Consider the following 15,217-nt stretch of genomic DNA (forward strand, 5'->3'; position numbering starts at 1 on the left):
TTTTAAGCTATTATCCTAGTGCTATTCTTCCATGACATGAAAATGCATAACAATTCATTTTAGACCTTGGACTTTACATTCAGACGGGTAGAATGGTTTCAGAGACAAAGGATTTAAGCTACATGGTTAGATACGAGAAGCTAAATCCCAATTGTCTTAAAGAACTTGAGCAGAAATTTGATAGAAACATGCAAGGTTATGACACATTCACTAAGACATGCAAGGAAAGCATTCTCCCATGAGTCAACAGCACTAGGATTAAATGACATAGATTAAAGATTCTGGGCAAGAGATACAGGTGGCAAAGCATACTACCATAAAGCAAGTGAGATCATGACTTGGAGCTTGTTGTCTACAAAAGCTGGTTCAAACCGAGATGATCATTGTATCCAAAAGGAAACTGGAAGCGCTCTTGGAAGGAGTTAAATGTACAGGTCATGGGGATAGAGTGAGGAAATGGAACTGATTAGATTTGTCTACAAATAATGGGTTTAGATTTGACAGGCTGTTTCTGTGTAACAACTCTATTAATAAACGACATTTCAAAGTGCAAATATTACAATTTCATATTAACAAAAAACAGCAGATATCATTTCAGAACATTAACAGTGAATTAGCTTACTTTGACCGCCTTTGCCCTTTTTCTCAATGCTTCTTGATTTTGGTTTCTCAAGAAGTGCTCCATATAGCATGGATCTGTAAGAGACCGCTATATTAGTAAGTTTTCATCTTCCCAAGAAACTACATTACAGAGAGCTTGATATGGCTGTCACTTTTCACACATCTCTCTACTGGGTCAATTTAACGAGCTAGTTCCTGATTAAAGTTATCAAACTTTTATCTTCTATTACACAAGTCAATATTACTTGAAAAAGAAAAGACTTGGACTTATACAGCACTGTTCACAACCTCCAGATATCTCAAATGCAATTATATAGCCAATTAAGCATATCTGAAGGTAAGATAAAGGTAGTGTTGCTATAGTCCCAAAGAACCATAAGGCTGCTCTTTCAAGAGAGAGATGATTGGTGGTGTGTTTAAGCTGTGGGTCACCACTTCATTATTGTGTGATGTCTGAAATGCAATAGAAAAAGTGAGGACTGCAGATGCTGGAGATCAGAGTCGAGAATGTGGTGCTGGAAAAGCACAGCAGGTCAGGCAGCATCAGAGGAGCAGGAAAATCAACATCTTGTGCATAAGCCCTCCATCAGGAATGAGGCTTGTGGGCCGGGGTTGGGAGGGGTAGGTCAGAGACAAGTGGGAGGGGGGTTGGAGTTGGGTGGGGGGGGAATGGTAGCTGAGAAAGCAATAGGTAGGTGAGGGAGAAGGTGATAGATCAGGGGGAGAGGTGGGAGCAGGTAGATGGGAAAGGTGATGGACAGATCAGGACTGCAGTGCCGTGTTGGAGGCTTGGGACTGGGATAATGTGGGGGCGGGGGGGGGGGAGCGGAAATGAGAAAACTGTTGAAATCCACATTCATCCCGTGTGGTTGCAAGGTCCCAAGGCGGAATATGAGTCGTTCTTCCTCCAGGTGTCGAGTGGTTAGGGTCTGGCAATGGAGGAGGCTCAGGACCTGCATGTCCTTGACAGAGTGGGAGGGGGATTTGAAGCGTTCAGCCACAGGGTGGTGGGGTTGGTGGATGCAGGTGTCCCAGGGATGCTCTCTGAATTGATCCGCAAGAAGGCATCCTGTCTCGCCGATGTAAAGGAGACCACACACCAGGTGCAACAGAAACAGTAGATGATATTGGTAGAGGTCCAGGTAAATTTCTGTCAAATGTGGAAGGATCCTTTGGGCCCTTCGACGGAAGTGAGGGGATTGGTGTAGGCGCAGGTATTGCAATTCTAGCGGTGGCGTGGGGAGGTGGACCTGACAAGGAGGGAATGGTCTCTCCGGAATGCTGATAGGGGTGGGGAGGGAAATATATATCTCTGGTGGTGGCGCCCGTTTGGAGGTGACAGAAGTGGCGGAGGATGATGCGATGTATGTAGAGGTTGGCAGGGTGGAAGGTGAGGAGTCGGGGGGTTCTGTCCTTGTTGTGTTGAGAGGGGTGGGGTTCAAGGGCAGTGGTACGGGAAGTGGAGGAGATGCACTGGAGGGCATTGTCAATCACATGGGAAGGGAAATTGCAATCTTGGAAGAAGGAGACCATCTGGGATTTTCTAAGATAGAATTGGTCATCCTGGGAACAGATGCGGCAGAGGCGAAGGAATTGGGAATAAGGAATGGTGTTTTTACAGGAGGTAGGGTGGGAGGAGGTGTAGTCTAAGTAGCTGTGGGAGTCAGTGGGCTTGTAGTAGCCAATTTTGCACACAGCAATCCAGAGGTTCCACAAATAGCATTGTCATATGGATTAGATAATATAATTTTGGAAGTTAATCAAGAGATAAATATTGACCAAGACACCAGGGTAATTCTGCTGCAATTCTTCATAATAGCTCCATGCAATCTCTTTGCACTTGTCTAAGCAGAAAATAGGGCCTTACTGAATTTTTCATTTGAATGGTGGCACCCCTTACAGTAATCCTCAACCTTGACTTCTTATGCTTATTTCCTTGAGTGAGAATTGAACTCAGAAGCATTTGACTTAGCGATCAGCTTGTTACTACCTGAGTCATTGATGGCAGAAGATTTCAAACATTTGGAAACTATATGTAGCTTTAAAAATGTAATTGTCTTAATTTGGACAATGTGCTTGCCTGTTTGTGGGCCCCATTCTTTATTATTTCCATTAACAGAAAGAAGAGCATCACTTCCCAAAATCCATCTCAGTTTCTCTTTTCTATTTTCCAAAAGAGTGTTCCCACGTTTTCCAACTGCCTAATCAACAGCAAACTGGATGAGCAGAAATTTCTCTTAACCTCAATAGCAATAAAAACATTGTCATTATTTTTTAGCTCATGGCAACACCTTTGCTTCTGATATTGATTCCAGGAATTCAGCAGATAACAGAATATCTGGATAAGAATGTAGAGACATCAAAATCAAAGGTGAAGTATCTTAAAGAATTGCAGAACCTTTTTCAAATCTATCCCATTACTAAAACCTCTTTGTTCTATCAACAGAATTGTTCTACCTTCTCTCATTTTGTTCCCTCAAATGGTTCATTTTACACCATGACATTTGTTCAACAAGTACACCCTTGCCCTCTTGAATGAAGTCATCTCTGGAATCCGGAAATGGGGAAGAGTACAAAACCAGGATTTTCAGATTGGTAACATTACTTTCAATAATCAGTCTGAAATTTCCCAACTGGCTGTCAATTCAAAGAGTTTCATAAAGGGTTTCTTTCCTTTTAACCCAGCTGCAGATCCCAGGACAGCACTTTGAAGTAGTGGGAGGGAAGAGAAAAATAAAATATGACAAGCGTGCATGGGTGGTACAAACGGCCCTTAAATGTGCATAAAATCTGACATTTGTAAAAGTATATTCATTTTACATGGTCGGTTGCGTGAATGACTGTCATTTTAGCTGTACCTACATGAATGAGGTTATAATCCTGTCTGAAGGATAGTGATTCTTTCCATTGTACCTATATTAGCTTGTCATTTTTGAATGAGGGAGCATCAGATGTTGTGGAGATTTCTATCAGCTTGTAACATTAACTTTTATCAAACAACAGGAACGGCAAAGAAAGAAAAAGAACTGGTAAACTGCATCTGCAATTGGGATTTAACAAGGAATGCTTGTCTCTCCAGCATCAATATATTTACACAGTCAATGAATGATAATAAGACCATAAAACCATAAGAAATAGGAACAGGAGTAGGTCATTCAGCCCCTCAAGCCTATTTCACCATTGAATAGGATTATGGCTGATCCAACCTCCTTTACGTCCACATCTCTACCCTGTCAGATAAAAGACTGTGGGCCTCCTGCATTCTCTTTTCATTTTGAGGGGCCTTTTGTTGGAAACTCAGTGTTGGGAGGCATGCTCACATGGCTGGATGTTGCTGCTTGTCCTGGGCTTCTAAACATGTGCTCCTTAATTTAAAAAAAATCATAGCAGACTTCCTTTCAATTTTAAGATATTATTTCAGCAAAATACATGCCTAGAAACAGAATATAGAACTCCTCTTCCATAATAATCAAAAGAGAACATTGAAATAAAGATATAAATGCTTTGTTTACCTGTCTTCAGAATGCTGAAGAATAAATACATTAAAGTTAGAAGGAAATTCACTCAGGAAACTAAGGTGCTGCAGCTGAACAGTGACATTCTTCCAAGCCTATAAAGAGTTGAGGAAACAAAACATGAAACTACCATTTCTTTTTGTTTTGACAGGTGAGATTGTGCTTGTCTAGCTGGTGGTTAGAGGTTGCTGAAGTACAGATTACTAGTCAACATAATACATAAGACTGTTGATTTCTCATGATGTGACATCCCACTAAACTCCATGATCAATCATTATAATTTACAATGATTTCCAATAGTGTGATTTTTAAAATATATACTTTTGCTTTTAAATTTTTTTCCAATTGAATTGAGTATTTTAAGCAAAGGACCAGCACCTATTGTAGCACTGCTCTGAGACAGATGTAGCTCATACGTACTGCACAGCACGTTATATCTATCAATAATTAGGTCATACCTCGGTTGAGTCAGGCACTCAAATTTATATGTCGATCATTTAACAACTAGGCTGAAAGATGTTACTATTATTATCTGTAAACAGCCCAAGTTGTCAATGCAGAGGGGGAAATATCTGACAGTGAATCTGTACTTTTAACATCTTTCCATTTTGTGTATCACTTATTGACATTCCTGCATTTTTCAAATGACATTTAGTCTACTTTCATTTCTCTTTCTGGAAAGTAGGCAGGTGTACCTTTTTGCTCTTTAAATGTCTCCTTTCTCTTTTTACTGAGGTTTTTCATTCTGCATTACTCTCCGGGACGTGTCCACTACCAATTCATTATTTATTAACTGGGGATAGCAAACTTAATCAATATTTTTCCAACCAACATACACAGATATCATATATGCATGTAGAACATACTTAGCTGACAATGTATGACAGTAATAAGGACAAATATATAAATGCTTTGCTTATACTTCTTCAGAAGGCTGAAGAACAATTACATTCAATTTAGAAGGAAATGGCCCTTTTGCTTTTCTCCTTCTTATATCACGGATATCTCAAGCTAAACTTACCATCACCCCAGTTGAAAGCAGTTAATTTACTACACAGATCAATGGCCAACTGTCAGATTTTTTTGTCATATAGAGTTCATATGAATATAGAATAAACATTTCTTGAAGAGAGATAGAGTTAGGCAACAAATGTGGGCTAACCAATTATGCTAACATCCCACGAAAGAATAAAGACATTTGGCCCTGAGATTAGTCTATTGATTGAGTTAAAGAATCATACAAAATCTTGAATAGTTGTTAACTATTACTAGGAATTTACAATGTCTTGTTCTGTTTATGAGGATGAATCAGTGATAGTGATCACAATTTTGAATTTTATTACCAGCTACATAATCATGACATCTCGCTTAGACATGCTTAAATGGGAACCATCTTGGATGACCTTGACATCTAGACTTGAGTGAAAGGAGAGGAGCAGAGGAAATATCAGCTAGGAATCTAACTACCTACTGAAACCTGCAAATGATGGGTTGAATGAAGGCTAAAGACCTCTGAACAAAACGCCAAAAATAGATGTCCTCAAAAAAAAGGGAAAAGTGAAGCACAATTGGAGAAAAAAAGTGATTGTTTTTCTATTCAATGGCATTAAAACAGCAAAATGGTTGCTTTTCTTTCAATTTGTTCAATTTCTTTAAGTGACAACTGTAATTAGCGGGAACATAACTTAACAAGTAATAGAATTCAGCCCTGTTGAAACAACAAAGATTCTCTTTGATATTCTGAATTATAAACCTTAAAATTTGGTAATTTTCAGACATTAAAAGTCACTAATAATGTGGACAACAGCATGCTTTACAAGCAAGAAATTTCCATTCGCCATTGTAGGAAAGCAAAATAGGCGCCGAACAGGCCTGTGTCTGAAACAGGCATTGGCACTTTTCTGATATTTGAAATCTGCTGTACAGAACAAAATTGATCTGAACACCACTGGCACCAGGTTGGTGGTATTCAGCTCCACACACTCCCAAACCAATGATTGTTAAAATGACAACTGCTGTATGCCACCAAAAAGATTAATTTTAAAATTATGAACCTGCAGCCAAGGCCACTGCTAGCCACACTTTGATCACAATCTTGGTTGCCCCTCACAATTGTCCTCCCCTCCCCAGTTGCTGTTGCCAATTGCCTTCCCTTTCTAGTTTGGACTCTTCTCAATTACTCTCTCTTTCCTGCTGCACCACTCTACGGCCCCAAATCAACTCCTCTTTTTCATCAAGCACTTACCTGAGGACCACTAACTATGAAGCAGTGCCTGAACTTCCGAGGATCTGCATAATTAATCTGGGAATTCTCTATTCTGTGGTTGAAGACCATTTTTGTGTGTGAGGTTTTAAGCAAATGTAATTCAACTGATGTTTTTCAATTTTTAGCCATTAGGCAGGAACCAATGATTGATGACAGTATAAAAGGACAGTTTGAATATTCCAAAGGCGGGGATGAATGTATCAAATGTTCTGAAGAGTAGATTTTCTGAGTTGTTTTCCTGATTGACATTGGGGCTTAAACTCTAACCAATGAAGAACCAAATGAGAACACTATAGAAGAATGACTAAAAAAAAGCAAAAATAATAGTTAACAAAATTATTTTAATAAAAAAACAAACATTTTGAAGAAATAGCCAGACTGATAGAAATAAAACTGCTACCCCTTTCACCTTAACTCTAAGACATGCATGCATCAGAACATTAGAAAATGGCAGATGCCATTTAAGAAGTGACAACTTTCAGGTACTGTACCTTAAATTTTGTTTTAAGTCTTTCATTAACTGTCTTGAGCATATTTTTCATGGTTCCATCTTCTTGCAGTCTTTGTTGAAGATGTGCAAGTGCTGCAAGCTGGGAACTGCTGGTGTCAAATCCTGCTTTCATCAAGACATCTTTCATCATCATTGAAGCTGTGCAGCTCTGGAACAAGTTCACAAGCATGTTAAATTTTTTGAACAAATTTTCAGAACCCTTTAAAAACTGGATCCTAATTATGCTGCAAGCCTTTTGCAGATTTGTTTATTTTTATGTGATCCACCCTACAATCTTTATGTTAAACACATGAAACAGTTAAAGAAGGCAGCTCACCACCACCTTCTCTCAGGCAATTAGAAATGGACAATAAATGCTGACCTAGCCAGCAATGTTCGTATCCAGTGAATGAATATAACTTGTTAGTAATGCATTATCATTGACGTTCTCAACTAGGAGCAATGGACACTACAGAGCTTGTTAAGTTGTAAACTCATCAACTATAAGAAAAAATTATTTACACTAGATCAGCAGCACACATTAAAGATAAACATAAGGAAGTTATCATTTCTATTTAAATAAAACACAAATCTTTGTTATCCATGGTATTAGCCTTAGAAGTCATTGCTGGAAGGGTATTCAAATACTCCATGGAGGGACACAGATGGACAAGAGAGCTCACCAATTCTATATTAAAAAGGGCCAATGATTTTCTGAGATTTACCACAAATCCTGATATTCTCAGGTAGTCAGAGTTTAATTTGGTTCCATAGCTGGATTTCCAGAAGTACAAAGGGCAAATGATTGAATATACATCTCAGATATCCTTGAGAACAATCAGCAGCATTCATAAACTAAAAAAAATTTCCTCCCATCAAGGTGCTGCTGATATGTGACAGCTGACGCCAAATCCTGAAAGTGTGGGCTTGCATTTGGAGATGCTTTTATGACTCAAACAATCTCAATCACTTTCAGGTGCCATTACTATTTGCTCTCCATGCATAACTGCAATATGGGGATGAGGGGGAGGGATCCTCAAAAATCCTAGTGACACTTTCACAGATTCCTCAAAATCCAACAGAGGAGAGGTACAATGTCTCCTGCAACTCAACCAGGTCAGCAGTAGAACAGATCATCGGATTGCTGAAGACCAGGTTCCAATCCATGCACCATCAGGCAGTGCACTGCTTTCCATGTCAGAAAGGGTCTCTCAAGATCATTGTGGATTGCTGTGCCCTACCCAATGCAGCACTGTGAAGAAGTGAAAAAATATCAGCTGGGGAGATAGAAAAGCCAGATTCATTTGAAGATGAAGTTGAAAAGGTCAGAAAAATCTGAGACCCTCAGTGAATCTTGATTTCAGCCAGAGTGTGGCTTGTGAAAGCCTGCTTGATTTTCATGCTGAAATATCACTGTGGAGGTATCACCACATTTGGGGCACTTTGACTAAACTAACTTTAGACCCAAGAGTTCTGGCATCATGTTTATATTTGCTGCTACTCCAAGGTTTCACAATAAATTGTGTGCACATAATCCCACATCAACCATCATTGAGTTTCAATTATGCATCAAGCCCTTAAAACCTGTTGCATTTCAAAAGTCCCTAACAATAAGAAAATTCAACACACATTTACTCACAAACCTACCATAGCATTGAATGCTTGGACATTTGTGCCATCTTTGTTCCATTTGAAGGTTTTTCACTTGCATTTTCAATCACTACACCTGGTGCAATCCTGGCATTGACAGTTTAGTGGAGACAGCTGGCAAAGCATTAAGCCGCATTGTTTAATATGACTGTGGTGGGTGTCCTCTGGTGATCCAAGGACTGTAGGGCACCGATCAGCTGAGGACAGTCTGCATATGTACTCTCTTGGGTTGAACTACTGGAGGCATTGAGGTCACTGGCAGGATAGGAAGCGGTTGTAATTTGTCCTGTGATGTCAGATATGAGTCCTGATTGATGGGATTGTTGGTGAGTGAGGGATGGGCATGTCATTATTTGGATTACTGCAGTGGTTCAGACACTGTGTTATGGATCAGACCAAAATTCAGAATAATACATTTGTCATACAGATAACCTAGCAGCAAAGAGGAAGCCCAGTTTGTAGCTGTAACTAAGAGAAAAGATTATTTCTACTTCTTCAAGCCCACAGCAGCAACTGCTGAATCTCAAAGCTAAAAAACCTGGTCTGAGAGAGCTGGCCACACCCAGCCAGGCTGCTGCTCTTGTTCCAACTTTTAAAAAAAACCCAAGGCCTCACAAGCTGTTTACCTCAGTGGTTTTGGTAGATTGCTCAACACATCTAGGCAAAAGTGAGGACTGCAGATTCTGGAAACCTCCAGCATTCCATCATTCCTGATGAAGGGCATTTGCCTGAAACATCGATTTTCCTGCTCCTCGGTTGCTGCCTGACCTGCTGTGCTTTTCCAGCACTACTCTGATCTAAACCCCATGCTCAACACATCTGCCTCACAACCCCTCTTTTAAAAAACCAGAACAAAATAACCTCTCAAAGCCATTGCATTAGTGACCTCAGACTAAGCCCCACTCTCTGCAACTGGATCCTCAGTTTCCTGACCCACAGGCCACAATCAGTGAAGGTTGGGGACAATATTTCACCCTCACTAACACTCAACACTGGAGCACCCCCCCCACCCCCCAAGAGGTGAGTATTCAGCCCCCTACTGTACTCACTGTATACCCATGACTGCATTGCCAAATACAAGATTAATGCCATCTGCAACTTCACTGATGACACCACCATAGTCAGTCAAATCTCAAATGGCTACAACCCAGATTATAGATGGGAGGTGGCAGACCTGGAAAAATGGTGCACTGGGAACAACCTAGCTCTCAATGCCGGCAAAACCAGTGAACTCATTATTGACTTTTGGTGGGATGTTACTCATGCCCCCCTACTCATTAACAGCACAGAGGTGGAACGAGTAGAGAGTGTCAAGCTCCTGGGAGTGGTCATCCATAATAAGCTTTCTTGGACTCTTCATGTGGACGCACTGGCTGCAAAGGCCCAACAATGGCTCTTCTTCCTCAGGCAGCTGAGGAAATTTGGTATGATGGCGAATACCCTTATCAACTTTTATAAATGTGCCATCGAGAGCATTCTGTCTGGATGTATCACTACTTGGTATGGCAACTACACCATTCAACATCGGAGATGGGTACAGGGAGTGGTGAACTCGGCCCATCAATCACAAAAGCCAACCTCCCATCTAGTGAATCCAACTACCAGGCCAGCTGTCAAGGAAAGGCCGCCAGCATTCTCAAAGATCCATTCCACCCTGGCAATGTTTTTCTACAACCTCTACCATCGGGGAGAAGGTACAGAAACCTTAACAAGTCGGTTTCAAAATAGTTTCTACCCTATGTTGTTAGAATACTAAATTGACTCACAAATTCTTAACATTCGCCTGTACCTGTGTTTTTGTTTTTGCTGCTGTCTACCTATTATTTACTTATCTATGCTACTTAACTGTGATCTGCCTGTATTGCTTGCAAGACGAAGCTTTTCACTGAGCCTCGGTACATATGACAATAAATTCAATTCAAATCAATTCAGTTCAACTGGACAATTAATCCACTGGTGCAGGCTAATGTTTGGGGACAGGGGCTCAAATTATGACACAAATTTAAATACAATTAATTTAATCTGGAAGCAAGCAAAGAACTGCGGATGCTGAAGAAATGAAACAAAAACAGAAACTGCTGCCAAAACTCAGCAGGTCTGGCAGCATCTATGAAAGAATTAACATTTCAAGTCGGGTGACTCTTCATTAGAGCTGTTAGCAGCGAGGAACACATGGTTTTTATACTGAAGTAGTAGTCCTGGTCAGCTATCCATAACCTTCTTGTTTATCTACCCCTTTCATGTCTCTTTCTCTCTCTCGCTGGGCTGCATCTCCACATATCTGCTCACTCTCCCCTTACCTTGCCTCCCCAAACTTTTTCTTCAGTATAAATACCATAATTTCCTTGCTGTTACCAGTTCTGATGTCACATCGCTGACCTCAAAAAGTTAAATCTGTTTTCTTCCCAAAGATTCTGCCAGACCTGCTGAGTATTTCCAGCAGTTTCTGTTTTTATAATAAAACCTAGAACAGTAATCTATGCTCAGCAGTGGTCACCATGAAATTATCACTGATTGTGGTAAGAACCCATCTGCCTGTTAATATTCTTGAGGGAAGGGAAATGGTCATCCAGCTTCTCTGTTACTTCAGATTCAAAACAATGTGCTTGAGTCTTACCTATTTTCTGAAATGACCTATCAGACAATTTAATTCAAGTACAATTAAGGACAATTAAGAAAAGGCAACAAAAACAGCCTTGCTGGTGACATCCAAGTTTCATTAAATTAATTAGTTAATTAATTAAGCTGTATTTGCGGTCAGTGGTGCGATACCATGCTTGGGCCTTTGAAGGTGCTTTTATTGACTTTCACAACTCGTGTGAGCTAATCAATCTCCTTGCAGCACTGTACTGCAGACTGGAACAGTCAGATGGGCAAAAGTAGTCTAGATGAGAAATTCATACTGTTTCCAGGATAGTTTCTTCAAACGATATGCTCTGGAGACGACCCGAGAGAACGCTGTACTCAAGCTGGTACAGTACTTCCAAGTGTGAAGGCATTCCTAGGTAGCAGCCACCATGGTATGACTGAATTTTACATACAGTTTCAGGGAGACAAGAGAGTGTATCTGAGACAAACATTTTAACATTTAAATGAGGGGAATCACAGGGGTATGAAAGTAGAATTGGCTAAAAGGAAATGGCAATTTAGGTTAAATTGGTTAAAGAATTTAGGTTAAAGAGTAATTCAATAGAGATGCAGTGACAGATATTTCAACAAATATTTCAAAATAGATACATTCCAAACAGTAAGAAAATTATGTTTGCTATCTTCCACTCTAATGGGACCATCCCTGAACCAATTTTATATTGAAAATTAAACCAATATATCAAATAATTCACTAGCCACTTCCTTTAGAACCATAGGATGAAGTCCATCAGATGTGGGCACTTACCAGGAATTTACTCAATGCCAATTTACTGGTGGATGTGATCTTTCTCGCTCTCTACTTTCCATTTCCTGATTTATCACTGCTGCTGGGATGTTTGTATCCTTGTAAAAACTGATGCAAAATGCTTATTCAATTCGTTTGCTATTTTTAATTTCAAATATTAATCCTTCCTGCTCACTTTCTACAGAACTGATGCCATTTTGTTAAGTCTATTCTTCTTGAAATAGTTATAGAAATTCTTATTGTGTATTTTATATTTCTAGATCACTTCCTCTTATACTCTACTTTTCCTCTCTTGTCTTGTAAGGTACAACACCAACGGTAACATGAATGGGGGAGCATATTTTTATGGATAGAAGATTGGCTAGCTAGCAGGAAGCAGAAAGTAGGTATTAACTTTTTGTTCAGATTGCACTGCACAATGATGTGCCACAGAAATTGACACTGGGAAGTAAACAGTTCAGTTTGCCTGAATGACTTTGATTAAGGGACTGAAGGTATTGTTGCCAAATTTGCTGATGACACAAAAATAAGTAGGAAAGTAAAACCTGAAGTGGATATAAGGAGGCTATGAAGACATTTTGGCAGGTTAGGTGAGTAGGCAAAGATTTGTCAAATAGAGGATAATATGCAAACTATGAAATTGGCCATTTTGACAGAAAGAATAAAAAAGAAGCATCTTAATGAGTGGTGAGAGTTTGCTGAGGCAGAGGGATTGGAGAGGGTGAGCTGTTGTAAGAGATGAGTGTGCAAGTACAGCAAGTAATTGTAAGTCTAATAGAATATATCAGCTATCACACAGGAGTTGAATGCAAAAGTAGGGAGATCATGCATCAGCTGTACAGAGCACTGGTGAGACTGCATATGGAGGCGATACACTAATGCAAATCTTATATATTGAAAGTTGCAAGTGCGCTGGAGGCTGGTCAGTTTATGAGTTGAATACCTGGAATGGGAAGGCTTGTCTTACGAGGAAAGGTTGGACAGGCTAGGCTTGTATCTGCTAGAGTTTAGAAGAATAAGTGCTATCTTGACTAAAACACATAAGATCACAGCATCTTGACAGGATAGATATAGATAGAATGTTTACTCATTTGAGAGAACCTAGAAATTGGAGGGGAAACACTATTTAAAAATCAGCATCATGCATTTAAAACACAAATGAGGTGGAATTTCTTCTCACAAATGTTAAGATTCTTTCAAACACTCTTCTTGAAAAGGATGTGGAAGCAGAGCCCTTGAATATTTTTAAGGCAGCGGCAGGTAGATTTTGTCAAAGAAAGGGTGAAATGTTAACAGGGATGGCAATAAGGTGGAATTGGTGCACAATCAGATAATTTTATTGAATAGCAGAACAGGATTTAGGGTCTGAGTGGCCTACTCCTGCTCCTAATTCATATCTTCATATGTACATTGTGTTCACTCCTGAGGCTTGACTCCTCACATTGACATCCATGGTTGTATGCTCCAACAGCCTCTCAACTATGGGTCAGGAAGATCTCTTGGCCCTCTGTAGATATATGACATTTCTCTTATTTTGCACCATCTTCGCAAAGTCCTCCAGCTATGTCCGAAACCTTGGAGACTACTCTCAACCATGTTGTGCCATTAAACAAAGCTTCCAAGGTCATATTCAATTCACTTAGGACTTCAAAGTTTGTGAGAAGATTTGTAGCTCGGGTGCTCGTTGTTGTGGTTCTGTTCGCCGAGCTGGGAATTTGTGTTGCAGACGTTTCGTCCCCTGTCCAGGTGACATCCTCAGTGCTTGGGAGCCTCCTGTGAAGCGCTTCTGTGATGTTTCCTCCGGCATTTATAGTGGTTTGTTTCTGCCGCTTCCGGTTGTCAGTTCCAGCTGTCCGCTGCAGTGGCCGGTATATTGGCCGGTACACCTATACAATGTATTCACCAAAAACGGATACCCCCGCAATTTCATCAACAGATGCCTAAGGGAAAGACAACGGAATGAGGACAAGCCACAACCCAAAGGACTACTATACATCAAGAACATTTCTGAACTGACAGCCAGACTACTGCGACCACTAGGACTCATAACAGCACACAAACCAATAGCCACTCTCAGACAACAACTCACCAGGACAAAGGACCCGATACCCAGCATGAGCAAAACCAACGTAATGTACAAAATCCCATGCAAGGACTGCACAAAACACTACATAGGACAAACAGGAAGACAGCTAACGATCCGTATCCATGAACACCAATTAGCCACGAAACAACACGACCAACTATCCTTAGTAGCTACACACGCAGATGACAAGCAACATGCGTTTGACTGGGACAACACTACTATTATAGGACAAGCCAAACAAAGAACAGCCAGGGAATTCCTAGAAGCATGGCACTCATCCACAGATTCTATCAACAAACACATGGACCTAGACCCAATATACCGGCCACAGCAGCGGACAGCTGGAACTGACAACCGGAAGCGGCAGAAACAAATCACTATAAATGCCGGAGGAAACATCACAGAAGCGCTTCACAGGAGGCTCCCAAGCACTGAGGATGTCACCTAGACAGGGGACGAAACGTCTGCAACACAAATTCCCAGCTCGGTGAACAGAACCACAATTACTTAGGACTTGCTGACACTCCAGCCACAGTGCATCTCCCCTTTAAGAAGTGCAAGTTAACTTTAACTAGTGCTAGCCACTTAGATAACAAAACCTTGGTCAGGTACTTAGTTAAGGATCAGCAAGGTTTGTGCTGTCTGGACACTGTAATAATTTCAAATAACAGTCAATCAGCATGGGTTAATTCTGCCTTACTACTCTTGCACCCAACATCTAGGCCTTTGAAATTTAGCCCCATATCATTCAATATTTGTGTTTCTGAATTAAGTTTCCACATTTCAGCTATTTTGTAGACATATATATTTTCAATTAGAAATAAAGACATGAACTGGCAAATAATTATATTTGAATGATAAATTGCAATGAAACAAATGACAAAAGGTAGCTCGTCATTAACTCTATTCCTTTGAATGAATCTCGTAATGCAAATATAATTCCACATGCCTTAATCCCTTGAAGGTCAGTTAATACAGATCCAGCTATCTATAGTCGTTATTTGCTCTCTATCTTTTTACAGACCTATTATAGTTGTAAAGTAACTTCTTCAAAATAGCATGATGGTATACTTCTAGTCCCACAAATTTTGAAATAACTAATCAATATCTACAGAGCAAACAAATGCCTTTGTAGCAGATACTGACATTGTAAGGACTGGAGGAGTATGTAGACCTGGAGTTAAACTCTGAAGTT

The 15,217-nt window shown here is 40.2% G+C and overlaps 1 protein-coding gene across 1 annotated transcript in view; it reads right to left on the reverse strand.

Moving 5' to 3' along the window:
* The window catches only part of cfap46 (cilia and flagella associated protein 46), a 237,577-nt gene that overhangs the window by 62,825 nt on the left and 159,535 nt on the right, over positions 1-15,217 (reverse strand). The window contains exons 44-46 of the mRNA XM_087999267.1: positions 6,894-7,061; positions 4,134-4,231; positions 623-696 (exon numbers count right to left, since the gene is read on the reverse strand). Coding sequence (XP_087855393.1) covers positions 623-696; positions 4,134-4,231; positions 6,894-7,061 — 340 coding nt within the window. The remainder of the gene's footprint in view (positions 1-622; positions 697-4,133; positions 4,232-6,893; positions 7,062-15,217) is intronic.

This window comes from Chiloscyllium plagiosum, unplaced genomic scaffold, assembly GCF_037043375.1.
Source record: "Chiloscyllium plagiosum isolate Xiang-an unplaced genomic scaffold, Cpla_swu_hap1 HiC_scaffold_22, whole genome shotgun sequence".
NCBI lineage: Eukaryota > Metazoa > Chordata > Chondrichthyes > Orectolobiformes > Hemiscylliidae > Chiloscyllium > Chiloscyllium plagiosum.